General features: G+C 40.3%; 2 protein-coding genes across 3 annotated transcripts; one reads left to right on the top strand and one right to left on the bottom strand.

The window, feature by feature from the left end:
- Window positions 1-1443: 1443 nt before the first annotated feature.
- lsm8 (LSM8 homolog, U6 small nuclear RNA associated) lies at window positions 1444-3831 on the top strand. The gene is made up of 4 exons (XM_062517782.1): window positions 1444-1579; window positions 2168-2208; window positions 2310-2437; window positions 3124-3831. Exons 1-4 carry the CDS (start codon window positions 1549-1551, stop codon window positions 3212-3214), a joined length of 291 nt encoding a protein of 96 aa, XP_062373766.1. The 5' UTR covers window positions 1444-1548; the 3' UTR covers window positions 3215-3831.
- A 1232-nt stretch (window positions 3832-5063) lies between these two features.
- Window positions 5064-19169, bottom strand: tymp (thymidine phosphorylase). 2 transcript variants are annotated; one of them, XM_062517780.1, is made up of 10 exons: window positions 19028-19169; window positions 15251-15416; window positions 14718-14920; window positions 12593-12691; window positions 10511-10640; window positions 10258-10376; window positions 9876-10038; window positions 8644-8871; window positions 5838-5978; window positions 5064-5580 (listed from the first exon to the last, which is right to left on the bottom strand). In XM_062517780.1, the coding sequence occupies exons 2-10, from the start codon at window positions 15390-15392 to the stop codon at window positions 5438-5440; spliced, it is 1368 nt and encodes a 455-aa protein (XP_062373764.1). In that variant the 5' UTR covers window positions 15393-15416; window positions 19028-19169; the 3' UTR covers window positions 5064-5437. The 2 variants fall into 2 exon arrangements, with proteins under 2 accessions (XP_062373764.1, XP_062373765.1); XM_062517781.1 differs by lacking the exon at window positions 19028-19169 and adding an exon at window positions 17394-17503.
- Between the last annotated feature and the right edge of the window lie 4060 nt (window positions 19170-23229).

Below are 23229 nucleotides of genomic sequence, written 5' to 3'. Positions count from 1 at the left end.
TGGCTGGTCAGGTTTTTAAAGCATTTCCAGGGATACCATGTCGTTACACAGCAGTGGCAAGCTCATTTATTTTCTATGTTTAGGATGCTAATAGCGATTTACGCTAACGCATCTAAAGCACAGTTACACTTTACATTTCGAGTCCACACAATTAGCAGTAGGCTACGATACCTTAAGTCTCAAAAAATAAACCCAATAGTTGGAATAGTATTTCAAACACGTTTCACCGCGATGAGGTTTGAATGTGACATGCTAACCTTTACCCTATGCCTTTACCACGATAATGCTAAACTTGGATGGCTATTTCACTGCTAACTGATTATTTTCTCAATAAAACTACACTTTCGCTGTAGCACATACTTTTACAACCAATAATGTCTTACCTTGTAATAATAATTGTCCGTTCTCGAGTCAGATAACTCCATCGCGGTTGTCACCTTCGTCTTCGTCGTCGAATGAACAGACATTGAACTTGCCATGTTGTGAAAGGGTCCTCTATAAATATTAAAATATTAAAACTTTAACTTCAGGCATCGCCTGAGCAGCTACGCTTCTAACCCCGCCGAATTCTACTCTCGGCTTTAGACCAATGAGGTGGCGACAAATCATCTATTATGACGCGCCATGCAGATCTGGTAACCCATGCAGATCAGGTACCCACACTAGCATTCTGCTAAATAATTGCCCATTCCATGCCTCTTGTGCAGTACAATACAGTGCAGACTCCCCAGACTAATGTTCAATATTAAAATACTGAGTTTAGTCTGGTGATACTCAGATAACCAGACCAGGGTACAGCATAGACCTCCGTTCATTCTGTACTTACTCGCGAGCGCCCTCATGTGGAACCAGAAGAGGAATTGCAACCAGTTCAGAAACTGAGAAAATGTCCAGGGAGAGGTTCTAATATTACATTTTTCTTTTTTTCTTTCTTTTTTTTGCATTTTTTTAAGGGAAATATTGTTTAGGTGATGTGTTTGATTTATAAAATAATTTCTACAATATCAAACTGTTCAAATGAGTTGTAGTATGCCAACATGTTTTGCCTTTGATGTGCTCAATGTCAGCAAGATAGTCATTTCAGTAGCCTAAATGAAGTTTGAAAAAATTAAAATGACTGTAATGGGTGTGCCTGTTCAAATGAATCCAAGTTTTTTAATCAACATTTTACTTTAAGAATATTGATAATAATAGCTGGCATTACGTTTTTAATATTTTTTTTTCAGTTTTGTTACTTCATAAAGAGAGTTGAAATAATAGACTCTGATTAATTAGTCTATGTTTTGTTAGGTTATAGCCTACATGTATTATTTTCTTTCAATATTATTTAAGAGTGTCGGCTAAATGATGCCAGTCTCCTCTCAATTTCTCCAGTAGCCTATTTAGTTCGATTATTTCACATTGACTACTACAGTCTGTCTCCGTTAAACTTGAGTAGATTATTTCAGTCTGCGAAACGACGATTCTTCGTTGAGTGAACGTCGCCAAATGGTTCCCTGCTCATTGAAACTGAACCCCGGGTGGATTTAAACTTTCACAGGATCAATCATGTCAACAGCCTTGGAAAGTTACATTAACCGTATCCTTTAATCTGTTAATATTATACGTTCAACTTACTACCAAGACATTGTTTATGATCTGATTTGATCTCTTCCTTATTCATGCTCATGTAACATTAGCTGAAGGTTTCTTTGTAGGATATTGTTAGCTAGCTAATGCAGCTAACTTAACCCTCTTGGGGATGGTTTAAAAGCTGAAATGAGGGTTTAAATACATTCTGTGTATCACACAGCAATGCTGATTATCTATTCATCCTGTTTGAGATTACTGAGCCGGAATGGTTCATATTTGCAATAGGAACTGTTCAATATAAGATAGCATTGCGTGGGATAGGCTAGCCAGCCAACAAGCTAGACAACACGAATAGGATACTAACGTTAACGATAGGCATTTTGGCAAGCGTTACTTTAAGTAGTGCTTCATAGCAATGGTACTCTGCAATATTATGTGCAATGGTAATACATAGCTTCTGGAAATAAACAAATCACGCTTATGTCTTATATTAGCTCGATCGACTATTAGGCCACCAATTACTCGTTAAGTTAACTTGCATCACATTTCTGTAACGTTAGCTGCGTTTGTTTTCCTTAACTGACGTTTCTTTAAGGGACCGTGGCCATCATCACGTCGGACGGGAGAATGATAGTGGTTGGTACTCTTCTTCCAGTAACGAGACCTTAGATTTTGTATGAAAAGCATGCATCGTGGTGGTGTTCTGTGCTAAAGTGTATTACCAACGTCACCTGCAGGGCACGCTGAAGGGTTTCGATCAGACCATCAACCTGATCTTGGATGAGAGCCACGAGCGGGTGTTTAGTTCATCTCAAGGAGTGGAGCAGGTGGTTCTTGGACTGTATATAGTCAGAGGAGACAATGTGTAAGTATCATTGCTAACATCCTGCTAAAACACGCCGACAGTTCAACACTTAAACCCAACTACTAACTACTAGACCATACAATTAATTTTCATAGATGTGTATGTCCACAGCATTATTTGAAAGCTATCATTATGTGACTCACCTTTCCAGCAATTTTCATCTAATAATGTAGTGTTTACTGTAAGTCACTTTGGACAAAAGTGTCAGCCAAATATCACAAACATAAAGACTTCAGAGGTTCTACTGACTTACAAGTGCTGAATGAAAAATCTGTCATCTGCACATCTGAGTCCAAGCCCAAGGACTGTTTATTGAAATGAGTGTAATTAAAATACTTGAAATGCCATTGTGGAACTGTCATGGAGTTAGACACAGGCCAAGGAAAGATGGCAGACGAGCTGGGGCCGAAGGGGTGTAATAAAACATTTGTTATTTATTAGTTAAATATGTAACTAATAATGAGTTTGAGTAACAATCCTAATAGTACATAATGTCAAGATGCTTTATTTTGGCATCCAACGATGTTGGTGGTAGTTGTTCGGTACAGCAAGAAGTTAGCTCAATTCCAGGGAGAAACATAAATAAATAATGAAGAAAAGTTAAAGATTAAGAGAATGTACATTCATTTTGTTAACAGTGTTCAACATCTGTGGGTTGTAAACATGTTTGCTCTTGTGTATTTCAGTGCAGTGATTGGAGAGATTGATGAAGAAACAGATTCTGCCCTGGACCTTGGCAACATCCGAGCTGAACCTCTCAACTCTGTAGTCCACTAATGGATTGCCTACTGCATAACCACCCCACTCACCAGACACCACACACACACACACACACACACACACACTCATATGCATGCACACACGCTAGGCCAACTCGCACTGCCTCAGCAACTGTAAACAAACCCTGCGGTCAGATGGTAAGCAAGTTACGGTTCTGTAAAAGACCAGAGTCTCTCCCAACACTCTACACCCAGTAGCCTGATTTAGAATGTCGGGAATTCTAGTTCGTTGGGTCATTGCGAAGAGCCTTTTTTGTTTGTTTGTTTTTTTTTGTTTTAAAGGTGAAATCCTTGAAAACCACGGACCACTCATGGTTGAGGGAAATCTCTGTACTCGAGATCAGGGTGGGGTATATGGCTAAATGAACCTCTTCATAGAAAAGTCTCATAGTTTCATTCTCCTGACCATAGGGCCTCTTGTCCCTATTCTAGAACCCTTCTATGGCCAGGTAGGGATGCTAAGGAGAGCTGGGGCAGTGTGATTGCAACCAAAACCCTGTCTTTTCTGTTGACATGTGTAGGATCAAAGGATCTTCATACAAAATTGATGTTTCTTTTCCTTTTTTTTTTTTTTTTTTTACTGAAAATGGAATAAAAAATCTGTTTAATATTTAACTTTGTTGTGTTTTGACATGCAGATGTTTTCTGTTGATCAATATTTTAAAATGAGCAAAGGTAGGAGTAGAACAAGACTTGGCAGGCTGGGGACCGTTGTATTACGAGTCGTCGGATAAGGACAATTCGTAACACACATTGCAGTTGATTGCAACTAGCAAGCCAGTGACTGACTATGGCAAGACGAGCAACGGCTGCTATAAAGTGACACCCTTGGTTTGTAAAAGATTATCTCACTAACATTTTGCAACTAAATGCAAAATGTTAATTTGGTTAGAGGAAGACATCGCTGTTCCCGCAAATGTTACTTTCCCTTCTAAACATGACCTGTTACAACTGTACCCTCAGTGTTACAACCAACCCCAAAGCTACACACTGCTTTTAAATGAATATGACAGGAAAAGTAGGCATATACTGTATGTTTTAGTTACACAACTGCATATGATGATGTATGTTGTACCTTTGCTCCAAACTAAAGTGTCATTGTTTGACTATTTTGAGCATCAAGGAAAACGTACCAAACAAAGCATGATACAGCTGCCGCCAGTCTCCCCCACATACTGTACGTATAAATATTTAGTTCAAAGAATTGAAGTTGAACTTACAAAATATAATGAATAGATAGTATAGCATCAATAAAAAGTAAGTATAGTGGACTACTGGCTAAATCTAGGGTTAGGACAGTTGTCATTGAAGGTGTGTGTCATTTACAATTCAAATCAAGCTGAACTTTGAGCTGCCTTTCCTGGAAATGGTTACCATTGTGTTTTCACTAAAAGTTCATCTGGTTTGTTCAAAAGGTCATTCCAAATATATGATTTAATAACAAACCTGCGAGTCAACTCAGTAAGTGGTACATCTAAAAGAGGTTCAGACTCGGTTGAGGGTGTAGTGCTGTTCCAATTGCAACAGTAGCAAAATGAAGTGCGCCACAAGTACCCGGGTGGTGCACTTCTAACGGTCAAAATTCGAAGTGTGGTGTGATGGACACTTCCCACACTCAATGGACACCATTTTTGAAGAGGAGGCGGCACCACCACTTTTCAAAAACTACACTTGTTCGTTAAAAATTCGTGCACTATTCATGTAGTGCGGAGTGTTCATAGTGTATGAAAGGAGGTGCACTTCGGGTAGTGTGTGATTTGGAACATACTGACAGACTACACCATCCCATCACATCTCAAAAATCTCATTATCAGACTCTTTATCATAAGTGATTAGATGTAGCCTACTTTATCGATAACATTCCGATTTATTTAATTACAGAAGGGTTATGTCATTGATAAGCATTATTACTTGCCTGTGAGTATCACTTAAGAGAATGCCAAGGCAATTTCATCCTATTCCTAACATCTACAAGATGTCTTTCAGTGTTACCATGGTAACTATCTAGTGGTTCCACCATCCATTAGTATGTTCACATGTAAGTATCCATACGTGTCAGAGGAAGAAATGTTCAAATGAATGGGGTTCATGAACAGGAAAACATTTTGTGATACATTTCAAAAAGTATCAACACAGCAGTCTTGAATTATGGATGCCTTGTGTGCAACTGTCCCAAATTCCATGAGGAAGGGGGAAGGTCCTAGAACGCTAAAATGCAGTATCACTGAGGAAGAATAAATTCGGCCACCCGAGGGTTGGCATGGTAACTGTCAGCCTTGCCAATTAGCAAGGCCGCCTGCAGGTCAGAGCGTTGCTGTGCATCCAATGCGGGCCGATCGTAGTGGATCCGGAGCCAAGGTTCTCCTGGAAAGCACAACCCACTTGGTCATTGAATAGTCTGAATTTTTAGGCTTTCACTGGGTTCTTTTGCATAGGTCGTCATATAGACATGCAGACTCAATTGTCATTTAAAGTTATATATTTATAAGTATGTGTGCATGTGTTTTTTACATTGTGTATTTTACATAGCTCTCCGCTTCAAAGATTTTGCATATGTAAGTGGTCATCAAGATGACAATATATTATGGCACAATAAACAACACTGATTCAGTAGGGCTGACCTTTTTTAACCTTCTGCCCCAGGTTAACAAGAAGCTCTGCCCCCACACTGTGGTTGATGCTTTCCCCAGCTTTTGTGCGTCCTGCTCCTAACTTATGGAGGACTTCAGCTACCACCATGCCATCAATGTCGATTACTGTACCTGTTAATCAAACAATGACAACACATTTATTAGAAGAAAGTAAGTACATTTATTTAATTTATATACAGTGCCTATAGAAAGTCATCATACCCTTTTGAAATAGTTACTTTTTTTGTCTTAAAGCCTGAAATCAAAACCCATTTTAAAAACAATCTTTTCCAGTTTTATTTACAAATTTAGCTGTACAACATCAAAATAATGAAAAAAAAGTCAACCGTTCTGAAAATTAATAAAAAAATAAAAACTAGAATAACAGGGTTGGAAAAGTAATCATACCCCTGACCAGGGTGGGAATTTCGTCATTTTAGGGGCAAGGCCATTTGGCCTTCACCTTCTTTTTTTTTTTAGGGGCACCAAGGCCACATGATAGGGCACAAAGGCCACTGAGTAAAATTCGATGGTTTTACATTTCAGGGTTATCTCGACACAAATACATAGACCCGCTAGCCGCTGTAGGCTTTGAGAAACACTAACACAGCCTCAAACATGAGCAGTGAAAGCATGCATTCAATGAAAGCTCATACCACCACTTAATTGTATGCCTCTATGTTTAATCACATCGAATTGGCTAGCATTTCCTCCTGATTGCAGAAACGTTTGCTTTCTTTTTCTGTCGGTCCGCGATTGCGTGATCAATTGCGCAGCAAATTATCAGGTGAAGCACCGGACCTAATTTCACTCAAAGAGAGTTCTGTATCAGTTCAATACGGAACAAGACTTTTACGTGTCAAATACGGGACGATTCCGTATTATACTGAATGGTTGGCAACCCTAAGTCAGGGGCATAAAGGCCACTGTGGCCTTATGATGGGGTTTTTTTCACGGGGCATCAAGGCCAAAGTGTAGGGCAACGGAGGCCATGGCCTCATGGCCTTGGTATAATTCCCACCCTGCCCCTGACCTAATACTTTGTAGAGCTTCCTTTTACCTTCATTACAGCCATCAATCTGTTTGGATATGTCTATTATAGCGTTGCACACCTAGATTGGGGAATATTTGCCCAATCTTCCGTGCAGAATTGTTAAAATCCAGTCAAATTCTGTAAGGAACGGCGATGGACTGCTCTCTTCAAGTCAATCCACAGATTTTCTATAGGATTTAAGTCAGGGCTCTGACTTTGCCACTAAAGGATATTCACCATCCTATACTTAAGCCACTGCTTTGTTCTTTTGGCAGTATGTTTAGGATCATTGTCGTGTTGGAAGGCGAATGACCTGCCCATCTTCAGCTGTCTAGCAGAGGGACACAGGTTTTCCTCAAGAATTTGGGTGTACTTGGCAGCATCCATTTTTCCTTCTATTCTGACCAATTGCCCAGTCCCTGCTGAAGAGAAACATCCCCACAACATAATGTTGCCCCAACCATGCTTCACACTAGGTATGGTGTGGTGTACTGTGTTTGGTTTTCACCAAACATTGCGCTTGGAGTTCAGTGCAAAAACACATCTGGAATATTCTGCTACCATGTGGAAAAAGCTTTTATGGTCAGATGAGACTAAGATTGACCTTTTTGGAGACTAAGATTGAACTTTTTGGACTGAGCTCCAGGCACTTACCAAACACAGTATACACACCCAAACACACCCAAAACACACCATACCTAGTGTGAAGCATGGTGGGGGCAACATTATGTTGTGGGGATGTTTCTCTTCAGTGGGGACTGGGCTATTGGTCAGGATAGGAGGGAAAATGGATGCTGCCAAGTACACCCAAATGTTTGAGGAAAACCTGCGTCCCTCTGCTAGACAGCTGAATATGGGCAGGTCATTCGCCTTTCAACACGGCAATGATCCTAAACATACTGCCAAAAGAACAAAGTAGTGGCTTGAGGATAGGATGGTGAATATCCTTAGTGGCAAAGTCAGAGCCCTGACTTAAATCCTATAGAAAATCTGTGGATTGACTTGAAGAGAGCAGTCCATCGCCATTCCCTACACAATTTGACTGAATTTTAACAATTTTGCACGGAAGATTGGGCAAATATTCCCCAATCTAGGTGTGCAAAGCTATAATAGAGACATATCCAAACAGATTGAGGGCTGTAATGAAAGCAAAATGAAGCTATACAAAGTATTAAGTCAGGGGTATGATGACTTTTCCAACCCTGTTATTCTAGTTTTTAATTTTTTATGAATTTTCAGAACGGTTGACTTTTTTTTCATTATTTTGATGTTGTACAGCTAAATTTGTGAATAAAACCGAAAAAGATTGTTTTTAAAATAGGTTTTCATTTCAGGCTGTAAGACAAAAAAAGGAACTATTTCCAAAGGGTATGATGACTTTCTATAGGCACTGTAGCACATTTACACACAGCAAAAACTGACCAACATCCTGTACAGTGGATAACTAGGCACATAATACAAAAACACATTGGACCAATAGTCATAATTATATAAAACATTAATAAAAGGACACCTTCAGGGCACACAACACAGAAATTCCGAGAATAAACAGGAACAATAGGACATGAGAATATCTTAACTAAAGATATTATGTTTCTTACTATTTGTGTTTGTAGAAGTGTTTTTTTTTTTATGGTTGCAGGAAATAGATGTAAGCATCTGAATCATTAGCATGCTGCATTTAACCTGAGCTTCGTAGGGACAAAATTACTATCCTTACACACTCTCCCTTTTGTGTGTGGGTGAGTAAAACCGTGGTATTACCATCACTCTGTGCTGTCAGCTCCGTCTTATGCTCGGCTGGCCTCAGATGGAGGAAGTAATCACACTGTGCGGAGCAGAGGGATCGGGCGATATCCGCGGACACCCCCTGGGCCTGTAGCATGGCCTCGAATTTCTGCAAGGCTGCCCCATTTCGTAGGACCTCGGCCAGCGCTTTCTGTCCGTGCTCCAGAGATGCGGCGTGCCCGCTCATCCACAGCAGGTACCCACCTAATAAAAAAAAAAAAAATAATAATATACTTTTTTGATCCCGTGAGGGAAATTCAGTTCTCTGCATTTAACCCAATTTCACCGAATTAGTGAACACACAGCACACAGTGAACACACAGTGAGGTGAATCACACAACCCAGAGCAGTGAGCTGCCTGCCCAACCAGCGGCGCTCGGGGAGCAGTGAGGGGTTAGGTGCCTTGCTCAAGGGCACTTCAGCCGTGGTGGACTGGTCGGGGATCGAACCGGCAACCCTCCGGTTACAAGCCCGATGCGCTAACCAGTACACCACGGCTGCCCACCTGGTGATAATCGTGTGTAAAAACGACACACAACACTTTTTTGGTCATTTTAGCAGAACCTTTCAGTGTACCTTTGAAGTAACACACAATATAGGAATTCCTCTTTCGTCAAATTTTCAAAGTGGATACCCCTGTAGTGGTTAATGTAGGGGTTAGTGAGACACAAACTATGTAAAGGTCGTCGGATAGTTGAACGAATCCTGAAGTCCCTTTCACATACAAACAACACAGATTATATGACACATTTCCATCCCCAATCCATCTTCTGCTACAGCAATGTCATGGGGTATTGGTCACTGACTTTTGTCTGTGAACAAAAACTCCAACAGACCTACACCAGACAGAATAATATAGCTCAGTTTGAGAGTCTGCTGCCCTGTTGTAGAGGTTATATTTGTTTGGGAGTCTATCTCTCAACAGAATTTTTTTTCTTCTGTGTAACAAAATGAGTGCCGCCTACTGTGTTCATTTATTAATATAATACAAATTCTCATCTTTAACGTCATATTTATAACGCCATTACAACATTGGATCTGTTCACACTATTATTTTCGAGTGAATTTTAATCAGAAGATTTTCCCAGGACAATCAATCATTTATTTATATCCTTGTGTGTTTGTGTGTGTGTGTGTGTGTGTGTGTGTGTGTGTGTGGCAGTCTGTCTATCATGTTCAACTGTGTATTTAAGGCTATTGACCCTCACCCAAAGAGGTGACCAGCTCTTGCAGATCATCGGGTCCATGTCCCTTTAAGCACTCAAGTGCCTCACACACCTCCAAGGTGTTTCCCACCTGACGGCCAATCGGTGCGTCCATACGGCTAAGCACGGCCCCTGTTCGTATTCCCATACTGTTGCCTACGGTTACCTGTAGGGAAAATTAATTTGGGAAATGATTTGGCCAGGCAATAAAAATACATTTTGTTAGGCCTACGTAATTGTTACGCAATATCAGTGTGTTGACAAAGTGTGGTCATTATTGTTTTAATTGGTTTAAGGAGAGGAAATGTTATGCAAACTAAAACACATCCCAGCATTTGATCAAAACACCTTTTACAACCCAGAAAGACACCCAAAAGAAACCCACCATTGACTGTGCAAGACCACGGGCACTGTCTAAGTCCTTATACAAAGCTGCTTTGCCAAATTTCACATCCAACACTAAAGCATTCAGACCTTCTGCCCCCTTCTTAGATAGGATAGACCCTACACACACACACACACACACACACACACACACACACACACAAAGAAAGAAAACAAAATGCACTTACATTATAGTTCTGTGCTTACGTTACAGTTTGGTCTGTAAATGAAAATGCACAGGTGTCTTAGCATACCTGTGATGAGTGGTAGACTGTCCACTGTGGACGTGGCGTCTCTCAGCGCATACAGCACTCGGTCCGCAGGCACAAGGGTTTCTGTCTGACCCACAATGCAACAGCCAACGTCCTCCAAGATCTGACGGACCTGAGAAGGACACACTGGTCAGTACCGCTATTAAATCATGAAGTGATTATGTTTACGTTTACGTTTATGTAAGCAGATGGATGGTGTTGTGGTCCAGCTTGTGTGACAACATAAACGTTGACAGTAGATTCTAAAATGAAAGCATAAACATAATGAAATTAAGGAAAGAGTGCATATACTGTAGGATGCATATGGTGGCAGGGTATTTGTGGATGTCACTGTGTCAAATGTAGTAGTGTAGTAGTGTGCATATCCAGTAGTATAAAGGCCTAATCATGGAGATTGGAGGGAATGACACTCTCGGAATGATACTCTCTGATGTTCTACGGAAGTTCAATGGAATGATACTCAAAGTCGGATTTCCTATCTGTAACTTCGCTGCAAATCCACCTACCTTGACTTTAATATACTGTATCTAGTCAGAGATATCCATTTTCGTACTTGTCTGCAGTGCAGCCTTGGACCTGAAAGTGTCATATGGCCAGCACCTTCCCCAGTTAACTAATCCACTCCCCAGTGCTGCCTGCAGTCCTCACATGGTCTTAATGTAGGTTTTTAAAGTAGGTTGTGACAGATGAAAACAGATACAATTCCAACCTCACCTTACCTGTCCAGGTAGCACGACAGAAAGGCTATAGAGCATTGCTTTCTTCATCTTTTTTTTAAGTGGTGCAAGACCTTAATCATAATATATGTACTTTGAGGAGGACATTCAAAGGAGGGAATATTCAAAACAAAACAATTGCCCCATAGCCAATTGCACCTTAGACTAAGCTGTGACACTTGTTTTCGTGTTTGCTCCTTTACTCACTCCATACCACCTGACTAGTCAAGTCAAGTCAAGTCAAGTCATTTTATTTCTATAGCGCATTTAACGTGCACAGAGTACAACCCAAAGCGCTTCACAAAGACATTGCTGAACGGAGTGGCGTAGTCGCCAGCGTACCCGTGGCAACAATGACTAAAGAAGGTCCAACTGCCTTCTCAAATCCTGGTGAACTTCTACCACTGCACCATCGAGAGCATTCTCACCAACTGTGTAACAGTATGGTAGCTACGGCAACTGCTCCGCCTCTGACCAGAAAGCACTGCAAAGGGTGATGAAAAAACGCATCACCGGTGCACTCCCCTCCATCGAGGCCTTCCAAAGCAAATGATGCTTGCATAAGGGCGGCACACAGCATCGTCAAAGACCGCTCTGTTTTTTGCCCCCAACAGCACCTTCCAGGCAGCACTGCCTAAAAGGCACTACCTTTTACCCTATTGCTAACCTTAACCCCCCTCAACCCTCATCCTACCCCTAAACTGAGGGGAGTAGTGCCTTGAAGGCAGCGCTGCCTGGAAGGCACCATTGAGGGCAAATAATACCAAAGACCGCTCTCACCTCAACCACAGCCTGTTCCCCACACTCTTCTCCGGAAGGCATTACAGGTCTCTCCGCACTGCACCTATATCATCACAGTTCATACTGCACTATGTCTATACTGTTTACGTTGCACTTTTCTGCTTTTTCACAGTTCTGGTTAGACACTCACTGCAGTTCATTGTCTCTGTACTTGTACTCTGCAAAATGCCAAGAAAGTTTAATCTAATCTAATAATCTAATCTATAAACATATAACTACTATGGTAATATAACCACACAAATGAATACCCATAAACGTGCCCATATCTATACCGTTGAGGACACCAGGGTCATGTCATCTGCATTTTTTTTCTTCAGGTTTCGTTTAATTTATTACTTGAATATAGCTTGGACACCAACCAAAATCTGAATTTCTGAAAGCAAAATATATAACAAAAAATGGGTAATTATGTGTGTGTGTGTGTGTGTGTTTGGGCATGTTCATGTTGTTGTGTGTGTGTGTGTGTGTGTGTGTGTGTGTGTGTGTGTGTGTGTGTGTGTGTGTGTGTGTGTGTACGCACTTGTGTATGTGTGTGTTTGGGGGTTACCTTCTCCACTGGTTGGAAGACTGAAAATCCAGGAATGGACTCGAGCTTGTCCAGCGTCCCCCCTGTGTGTGCGAGCCCTCGTCCACTTATCATAGGCACCTATTACGGGATAATTAGTATGACTATCAGGGTCACTGATTAACTCGTCAGTAGCATTGTAAAAGAGCACAGCTGTGTTCTTGCAACACTACCTCTCTTGCTCTCTAGTAAAACAGCACATCTGCCCATCATTGCTGTCTAGTCTCTTTGAACTCATCAATGATTTAAAAACAACAAAAATGTTGATCACAAAAAAATCATTAATGAAATCATTATTGATATGACTCTGATGTCTCTGGTGATTTTCAATTAGACTCAAATACCATTAAACCCAACAGATGGACATCAGAGAATTATTTGCACTTATCAAAGACAGGGACGCTATATTGTACCTACAGGTGAGAGAGACAAGGCATGGTTGTAACGGAGACTTTGTAATGAGGGTACACAGCACTCAAACAATCCTCCATAGAAAAGCACGGGGCTAGTTCGTAACACCAATATGGCAGTTGTCTCTGTATGCCTCCCCCATTCACTTGGACAGGAACATGGGGTGCCTCTCATGCAGCGTTTATACGTCCTCCCTCGCTCCTCGGGCCTTGATCCTCACTGATAAAGAAAGATAGAAGAAGGGATAGACTATCCCATTGTTGCCGGAACTTGCCGCCCCATCATTCTTTATGTAGATGAGTAAAGGATCGAGTGAGGATCGAGGCCCGAGGAGCGAGGGAGGACGTATAAACGCTGCATGAGAGGCACCCTATGTTCCTGTCCAAGTGAATGGGGGAGGCATAAAGGCTGAATGAGAGGCACCCTATGTTCCTGTTCAAGTGAATGGGGGAGGCATAAACGCTGAATGAGAGGCACCTATAGCCGCCCAATAACTGCCCAAAGTGTGTGTCCAAGATGGCCGCCAAGTGGGGGGACTTGCCTATAAGGACTTTGGTTGCAGTCAGTGTGAAACAAACTAGCTGAGTTGCTTGAATTTCCGGCAAATATATGTCTGAATGATTAGACTACATGGATTTGGAGAGACTTAGTTGATTTATAGTTGACTTAAATTTTACTTTGTTACATGTAGAATAAGACCTTTGTGCCTAAAAACATGAGAAAGTTCATAGTGTTAAAATAAATGCTGTTATAGGCCATGTATGTTAGTACATTTTCTTCTTGTCAAATAATGATAATGTAGTACAAAGACATTAAGACACATTTGTAATATTTGCAGGTTCCCACTAGTCAGATATGCAGGGTGATGAGAGGGATGTTGAACTGTAATCTCATACAGACACACCTGCACCTCTGTGGCACTTTGCCCAGCTGATAGGGATACTCATGACTTTTGCTCTGGTACATTTGTTAAGCGAAACTGGACTATTTAACTTTGTCTCTGGTGTGCTATATTTGGTCAAGCACAAATTAAGAGTTTTGTTCCAAAGCGCTATATCCCCATTTTTAAAAACATTAATCGATTAAAGTCATGTTATTTAATTGTGTATTTCAGGTAATATAAATAAAATGACTTGTGTTGTTTTGATTGAGTAAAGATAAATCAAATAACAATACGTTTTTTACAATTGAGTAAAAAACGTAAAAATAAATAGATAAATAAATAAATAAAAAAGCCAAATGTAAAACAAAAATATTTATGAAAATTCTTTCAAATTGATTATATAGCATTTTGACGAACTCTTCAAATGTTGTTATGTTTGAGAAGTTTGTCTTTTTCTTAAAGGAATAAAATCTGAGTAGTGTCTTTATTTTCCAAGCAAATTGCGACAGTATGTAATATTTTTCAAGAAAGCAAACCTCAAGCAGAGGCAAGTAGCACTGCAGTAGTTAGTGGCGCTAACAATATCTTAGTAGTACTGTATTGTACTCTGACTGCTGTCAGTCAGCTTGAGTAAATGTAATGTAATGTAAATGCAGAGATGAAATATCAGTATTGCATTGAAGAAGAGTGAGAGTGTATTGTTGATAGAAAATGTATATCTGTGACGTTTGTCAATGGCAGGCTTTTTTCAGTTTATTTTTACAGTGGTTTGGACTGACCGTCATAAACTCGTAGATCAGATTCCTCTCTCACCTTGCAGCCACAGGCAGCCAGGGCTGGGGCAAGGGGCAGGCTGACCTTGTCACCGACACCGCCCGTAGAGTGCTTATCAACCACAAGCCCCTCCCAGGCCTTTGACCACTGCAGAACTTCTCCTGACAGCATCATCTCTTGGGTCAAAACCACGGTCTCCTCTGCAACCATACCTTTCTGCCAAATCGCCATCAGCATAGCACCTGCATGGGGATTCCATGAAAACGTAGCATTATGCTGTCACTAACATACAGTTTGTTCTATAACTGTGGATGGGATCTCCCGTACTGGCCAACAGATATAGTAAATATAAATATATAAGAAACATACAAGTAAATATAAGTAAATATGTAAATATATAAATAAATACAGTAAATATGTATGCATACAAAGGTACTAATGTATTTCATTTCTTTCAATATGTCCGACATCACAATCTTCAGCCATGCATCCATCCATGAGTGCTATTTAAACATTCTTTGATTTCTTTCTTGTCCCACTTCAAAAATCATGCTGGCCTGGCGCACACACACCTATCTGGGCGTCCTGGATGCTCCCAGTCGTGACCCCATGCAAGAAAGAACGGATCTCCTGCTTGGAAAGTTGTCCGCCATCCCTCTTGCGACGTATCAGCTCCGGGAAACTGGCACCGCACTCTTTTTCCAGGCTCGACATCACACTCTCTCTTGACACCGTCAGCTGCAAGTGGCAGATCAGGACACAAACTCCTATGAACTCCTATGCCCAAATGACTGAGTCAGTATTTACTCTAGATATCCAAATACGAGGCTGTATCCATGGAGTCAACATTAGGAGGGGACCTCCTCCAACAGGTAGCTCTGTTTCAACCTGTTTCTGAGTATTTAAAAGGTTCAATTCAATGTTTGTAAGTCTAATAACACAATCACAGTTGCAGTTAGTAAACCTAATTAAAATTCTTGCTTTGGGTTGAGATCAGCTGAGCTGTGTAAATACATGCTACTATTATAAAACATTGCTCTGCAAACTGACCAAAACAGCTGAGTGTATGGGGATAAATTATCTAGCAAAATATTGTGGTGATAAAGTGACAGATCAGGACACAAACTCCTACACCTTTTATACCCTGCATTTTGACAGCCATACTATTACTGGCCACTATGCACTGATGCCATGAGTAGAGATGGGATTTGTTGGTAGTCTGTCCTATCCTGTTCAATGTCTTCTTGTGTCATTGTCTATGGGGGGATGTATAATGCTATTGTAATTAGGGTTTGTTTCTTGTTATCATGCTGGATTATGTTAAAAAATGGAGGCAGAGGATGTCTTATGTCTTTCATGCATCACTTACTGAGAAAAAAAATCCCATGGGGATAACAATGTTTTCTAACAAATTATCTATGAACTCCCCCTGAACAGACTTTGGCCGGGTTTCCCAGATTTCGTTAAGAAGCTCTTAAGTGCCAAGAACTTCTTAGGAGTGCTCTAAGAACGTTCTACGAACGCTCCTAAGAAGTTCTTAGCACTTAAGAGCTTCTTAAAAAATCTGGGAAACGCGGCCTTTGTCAGTATTTATTCCAGATCTCCAACACAACATCCATGCAGTCAAGGGCCGGGTTTCCCAAAATTGTTAAGAAGCTCTTAAGTGCTAAGAACTTCTTAGGGGGTTGTAAGAATGTTCTAAGAACGCTCCTAAGTTCTTAGGACTTTAGATTTTAGGAAACCCGGCCAAGGCCAGTAATGCAGTGTGGCTGTCAAAATGCAGGGTATAAAAGGTGTAGGAGTTTGTGTCCTGATCTGTCACTTTATCACCACAATATTTTGCTAGATAATTTATCCCCATACACTCAGCTGTTTTGGCCAGTTTGCAGAGCAATGTTTTATAATAGTAGCATGTATTTACACAGCTCTGCTGATCTCCACCCAAAGCAAGAATTTGAATTAGGTTTACTAACTGCAACATTGGGAGGGGGGACAAAATGTGCATGCCAGGTGGAATCAGTTCCTGCTCTTCTATGAGATTTACAAATACATGAACACATGGGATAACATGTTTATTTATCTTGTCTTTTTAAGAACAACACCTGATAGTATTTTTTCCCATTTTCGCTTGGCATTCTATCTAATGTTATCGTAGCTCTGCATAAATTGCAAACATATCTATACTCATGAACATAATGTGTACGTTGAAAAAAAGTCAAAGTTTAGCAAATGTTGAAAACCTTGGGAGAGCAGCATGATCTGGTCTGCTTTGCTTTCATAGTGTGCCTTTGTAAGGCTATATTACCATGGCTCCATGTGATTATGCCTCCATGTGATCATAATCATTGTAAATAATGTTCAGACCAAAAACAACTGCACCCTAGAAGCTTCAACACTTTCCAAATAGAAAAATCAGTTTTTGTTCCATTACTCACGCCATACCACCTCCTCTCTCTCTCTTTAGGGCAAAGTCGCTCTCGAGGAAAAAAAGGTTGGAGACCCCTGGCCTAAACCGCTTAGCATGTGTGGGGTAAATAATCTTGCAAAATGTTGCAATGATGTTCTCTCACACTTATGTATAACCTTTATGTAGTTATCAATAACTTTGTATCAACAACATTCATTTTTGAAAGGTGCCACTAAATTAATAACATCAACAAAATATGTCAGGCTGCAGAAAACTGACGTCAAGAATAGGCTGGTAGTGCATCTCACCAAGGAAAAACCGGGATTTCAGACTTCCAGTGTGCGAGTCATGTTCTGTGAGTTATCCTGTCAGGACATTTTCCTGTCAAAACTTACTAAAGAGTAGATCTGAACACCGGTCAGATGGACTATGTCCTATGCTAAGAGAAAAAAAAATCTTTCATCACACACGTCAGTCATTAACAAGACGCACCTCCAGACAGTCCTGGATCACAGTTACAGATTCCTGCAGCTGGGCAGAAATGTTTTGTGGACCCCTACATATTCTGTAACCTATTCTTCACGTAGGACAGCCGGTGAAGGCCTAATATGTACTGTAGAACTTGTAGAAATGTAGGCCTACAAAAAATGTATAGTTGCATGGCCAATGACACTAAATTTCAATTTCAATTTCACTTATAGAGCGCCAAAACATTACTCGTCTCATGGCGCTTTACAGAGTGTTAAACATTCAGAGAGAGCTCATGAGTAACAAGGCGAGGAAAAACTCAGATACATAGGCTACAATAAGAAGAAACCTCGGACAGATCCACGACTCAAGGGCCCAACCCATCTGCCAATAGGGCCAGTTACAGTAGGGTCATTTTTCAGAAAGTTAAAATAGTCCAATGTAGGCCTAGGGAATAAATTGTCCACAGGTATTAGTAATTTTCAGAGGTAATGAGTCGCTACGATAAATTGAGCGTGAAGCCTACATATTGTCCCGGACTGTGGGCTCCCATGATGTTGTGCTTTTCTTAATAAACAATTCCAGCTGTGAGACATTACAGTACGTTTTGACAGCTAGTGAAGTGATATCAAAGAACACTGTCGGAACTTACCAGAGAAATGGGACAGCCCAATGTGGGTGTGAGGGTTTGACAGTCGTATTTCATTAGGTTAGGTTATTTCCTGAATTGATGGTAATACTGCATTCAGCTGAACAATTAGCAGTAGGCCTACACTAGCTCACTGTTCACTGCAACGTGAGCAAGGAGAGGATGAGCACAACTAACTTTGAAAATCAAGGAGAACTTTACTGTGATTTTTCACACAGATTTCTCAAGGCCAATCGCTATTACCTATAATATGCTGCTCCCCTAAACAAAAAAAGTAACTGTGTAATTTTCACTTAAAGAGGAACTATGCAGGATTGGCGATTTAATCTCTGGTTTCGGTTTCGTTTTTCGTTTTCGCTCGTTTTATGCTTGCATATTTCTCTGCAGAGCTTCCCTGGCAGCTTTAGCGCGTAGGCTATATTTATATATAGGATATAGGCTATATAAATATATAAATTGCAAGCGTGGTTCTTCTTGTTCTTTACGCGTCTCAGACTTCCAGATGTAAACAGGAGACGATACGTCTCCTGCAGAAACTGCAAGGTAGCGGATAGGGACACTGCGGGCGGGAGGAAATATTACTGTTTTCGATGAAACTGGTCAGTCAAGCAAAACAACGATTTCTGAGCGATTTTATGAATATGAAAAAGTTGCATGGATCTCTTTAAAGTATATTTTAAATTAACTACTTTTTGCTTTCACTTAAGCACATTTTCTGTAGGCCTATTTTAAATTATACTTGAGTATATTCCATCAAGTATCAGTACTTTTACTTGAGTACAATATTTTAGTACTTTTTCCACCTGTTAAGGCCCCTTCACTTACCTCTATCAAATGAACAACAACCAACACCACCAGTCACCGCTGACAGACCCATAGAGAGTTGCTATTCTCCTCTTATACGCTACTTCCCAGCCTATCTCCCATGATCCCCAGCATCATAAACTGCACCACCTCACTCACTGATTGAGATTAAACTGGCCCATGGAGTGACCATCTGATTCCATTCATCAACACAACACATTTCTGTACATGGAAGAGCACGTGAGTTACCTGCACAGAGTTCATTATTTTGCCCTGTTGGACTTAACTGCTGACTTGGATTAAAATGCAGAGGGAGACTTCCATTCTGATTAGTGACATCATAACAGCTCCATATATTTTTACAACTGGCCACGTTTACTTTTGATTCCGTCATCATGTGTGGGCCAGTACTATCAAACAAACACGGATAATTATGTGGCACTGAGTAGGCCTACTGGTGTCTATCAGGTTTTTTTAGTTGAAAAAAGACTAAGGCCCTCAGAATTTGTAAAGTCGTTTGAGTGGTCCTTCTTTTTTATTGTCCTATTTTGGCCAATGAACTGAAAGTGTGTATAACATAATTTTATTTACATTATGCATAATATAAATTGATGTTAACTCCACCAAGGAGGGTATGTTTTCATCGGGCTTTGTTTGTTTCTTTGTTTGTTCGCAAGATAACTCAAAAAGTTATGGATGGATTTCGATGACATTTTCAGGAAAGGTCTGAAATGACCCAAGGAAGAAACGATTAAAGGGAGTGATACATATCACCATCTGGATCCAGGAGGCGGAGGCCTATGCTCTCTAAGTGCTTTTCTAGTTTTTAAATATTACGTTTTTGCAATTAGGTCCCTATAGTAGCCTAAAGCATTTTATGGAAAATGTTGCTCTGACACTTACAGAGATTCTTATGTAGGGAATAATATAATAACTATATATATTAGAAAAATCTTCAGCAGGGGATCCTTGGTCAATTACCAAAATAGGCCTACTTGTTAGCTTGCATAAATCATCAGGACAGCTCATGAAAAACATTTAAAAAGTTACCTTGGGTACTAAGATAATGTCATGGTTTTCAGGGTACCAGTCAATTCCCTGTTAAGTCTCCTTGTGTCAGGGTTGGGCAAAGCCTGCAAACATTGGCAAATTTGGGATTTGATCTGCCCTCATATAATGGCTTCATAGCACAGCTTGTAGGCCCCTTTGGCTGCTTTAGCTGCTAGCCAGCTCATTTGCATCAGACAGCACCGATTTCTTTCATATTTTTTTCCCGACCGACAGTATTCTGTGAACTTAACAACTGAGCTCCATGTTAAAATTGTCCGGGGATCTCCTTTAAGGCTGGTTAATGTGTGTCTGTCATTTAGTCATGCTCCTTGCAGGTGAATCTCAAAAAAATATGATATTGTCATTATTTTTTTCCTTGTATTTATTTAAAAAAAAAACAAAAAAAATCATAAATTACATATAAAGTAAAAATAAAAACGCCTTTTGCTGTCCCATGGAGTCTCTTGATTCCCTCCATCAACAACACATTAATTTACCTGCATTGAGTCATCAGCATGGAGTTCATTATTTTTGCCCCGTTGGAATTTTACTGCTTGCTTTAGTAAGATAAAAGCGCAGAGGGAGAGTTTCATTATGATTAATCACATCAAAATCACTCCATATCATTTTACAACTTGCTACTTTGACTTTTGATTTCGTCATGGTGTGTGGGTCAGCATATGTTTATGTTTATGTTTTATTTATTTAAGAAAGTGACAATATACATTAATCAACATGTCCTTATAGAACATGTAAATGCACCAGATTTAGTCACAGACTAATTTCCATCTGCAGTCCCTGGCAGGTTGATGTTTAAAAGAATCTAACAAATACTGCACGTATTTATGTGGAACTGACTAGAATGCTGTAATTGTGTTTTAAAAATGCATGACATCCGTAGTGACCCCTCTCTGGACATGTTCAAAAAGCTCCTTAAAGCACACTCCCTGAGCAGTGTTGCCAGATTGGGCGGGTGCCTGCCCAATTGGGCTTCTTTTGTGGGGCGGGATAAAATAAGCTTTAGGCGGGCAAATAAAATGTTTAGTTAAATGGTTCTCTATGACAAAATCATTGTTGTGCCGTTTTTTTTTGCTGAAGAGGGCGGGTTTTTGAACGTGATTGTGCGGAAATCACTCAACCCAATCTGGCAACACTGTCCCTGAGGCCTTTTTGCCCCCATCTTGCACCCTTCTTTTGTCCAGGAACATTGGGTACCTGAAAGGCACAGTATTAAACTATAGATATTATTACAGTGCATGCAAATGCATGCAAATGCACTGTACTGTTAATTTGATGCCTATGGATTAAAGTGCGCAACAGGCCTGACCTGGCCCACAGGCCATAGTTTGGCTATCCCTGTCTTAACACCTTTAGTGGGGGCCAAGCAAACTACTGCATAGGCAATAAATTGTTTTTCTACATTTTGCGATTCTTATCATCTTTTTACTGGGGACCAATCAGTTGTGAATGCACCATAATGTTTCTACCTTCTCTTACCGGAAGCCAAGCAGTAAAGCTGCATTGTGTTTCTACGTTTTGTTAATTAATTGAGTTTGGGGTATTATACCATATAATATCACTATCTAATGCCATTCTCTGTCGATATAATCACTTTCTTACATACTTAACTCCAACTCCAGCCTGTCTACTTGACCCCCTCATTGCTGCTTATATTAAAGCATCTGCTAAATACAATAACCATAACAAAGATCCTTCATTACTGGCTCCGCTTTAACCCTCTCTGACCATAACCATAATTTTTTTTTAAGCTGCCAACCCTGTCACACTTACTTGGTTAAAATAACTAGTAATATTAGATTGATAGTTATGGTAGTGTATAATACTTGTGATGTTCTGTAACATCTATAACGTCTATATCTCTATAATATCCTTACCCTCTTGGTCCTACTGTACAGTCTCATAGGGCTTATATACCTTATTCCAAAATGCTACTTGCCTATTCTTAGGACACTATAGGATTCCAATAGTTATTTTTCGTAGAGGGCCTTAGCCTATCTTGACCATGCCCCCCTAGAATCTCCATTTTATTTCACAGGCTAGACAGGTACACAACAATACGCTAAAGTCTCCCTTGGGCACAAAGGGTGACGGGTCAATCAGGGAGTAGGGGTGATGCTTATGCTTTGAAATCAAAAGTGCCATGTGGGAAAAGGTACTAACAACTACACTCTTAAAACAAATGTGTTGAAAACAACACAAATTGTGTCCAAATAGGGACAACACAGTTTGTGCTGCTTCCAACATGTTGTTTTTGTTATTTGTTTCACAATATGTGTTGAAAATAGCACAACTTGTTGTTGTTGTTTTTTTAACACATCTCACAGTTTGTGTTGTTTCCAACAAATTCATTAGAGTATATATAAACATCAAAAATACTATCAGAGGAATGTGTAGACTCTGTGTAGGCTACAGCAAAGATAGGTCTGCTAAGCAACCATAACCATAAATAGGCTACACTGTTTCCTGATTACCAATGCCGTTTGTAAAGGTGAAGTTAGGAATCATTGATCAATGTGATGGTTAGGCTGGGCCAATGATTTCAAAGTTAATGCGAAGTCTACGCCCATTACGATGCCAGAGTTGGAAATGTTTCCCATGCACAAAGTTAAAGGACGCAGTACAGTTGTAGGCCATTGTACACAGACCAAGTCTTGCAATGTTACCAAACAAGCGTGTAAAAGTCATCATTCATTGACACTTATGATCCAACACTGTCGCAGTGGACAGCCTCAATTAAGAGTCACAATTTCAGTGTGATCTAGCCGAACTAGGCCTACCCCAACCTACCTATCCAATCACTTCCCAGGTCTTCTTAGAGGATAGTGCAATAGCAGATGATGGAAAGATCCTTTGTTGCCTCAAAGCAGTTATTAAAACCCCTGAGAGTTGCACATTGGCTTTTAATATTAGCCTGTTAGATTTTAGCAAGTGAAGGAATGAACTCTAGCTTTAGGGATTAGCCTACCTGTGCAACATTATTAGCCGATGCTAACTTTCTAAATAACATTTCTGGACAGATGACATTCGCAAACTGCAGTACAGTACAGTATAACAGCTAACTTTCAGTCTTGCAGAAACGCTTCCTTGAAGCTATAGTTTTCCATAACTGTAGCATCAAGGCTGAATCACTGTTTCTTCAGGCTGTTGTCTTC

This window comes from Sardina pilchardus, chromosome 17 (genome assembly GCF_963854185.1).
Source record: "Sardina pilchardus chromosome 17, fSarPil1.1, whole genome shotgun sequence".
NCBI classification, from domain to species: Eukaryota; Metazoa; Chordata; class Actinopteri; order Clupeiformes; family Clupeidae; genus Sardina; species Sardina pilchardus.
This window is presented reverse-complemented; position numbering and strand designations above follow the sequence as displayed.

Excerpts from the sequence above, each read along its gene's own strand:
- lsm8 (XM_062517782.1), top strand. The coding sequence starts at position 1,549 with ATGTCAACAGCCTTGGAAAGTTACATTAACC. Across the intron at positions 1,580-2,167 it reads CTTGGAAAGTTACATTAACC|GGACCGTGGCCATCATCACG; the intron begins GTATCCTTTAAT and ends CGTTTCTTTAAG. Across the intron at positions 2,209-2,309 it reads CGGACGGGAGAATGATAGTG|GGCACGCTGAAGGGTTTCGA; the intron begins GTTGGTACTCTT and ends CGTCACCTGCAG.
- tymp (XM_062517780.1), bottom strand. The coding sequence starts at position 15,392 with ATGTCGAGCCTGGAAAAAGAGTGCGGTGCCAGTTTCCCGGAGCTGATA. Across the intron at positions 12,692-14,717 it reads TGGCTGCCTGTGGCTGCAAG|GTGCCTATGATAAGTGGACG; the intron begins GTGAGAGAGGAA and ends ATCCCGTAATAG. Across the intron at positions 10,377-10,510 it reads CAGTCTACCACTCATCACAG|GGTCTATCCTATCTAAGAAG; the intron begins GTATGCTAAGAC and ends GTGTGTGTGTAG.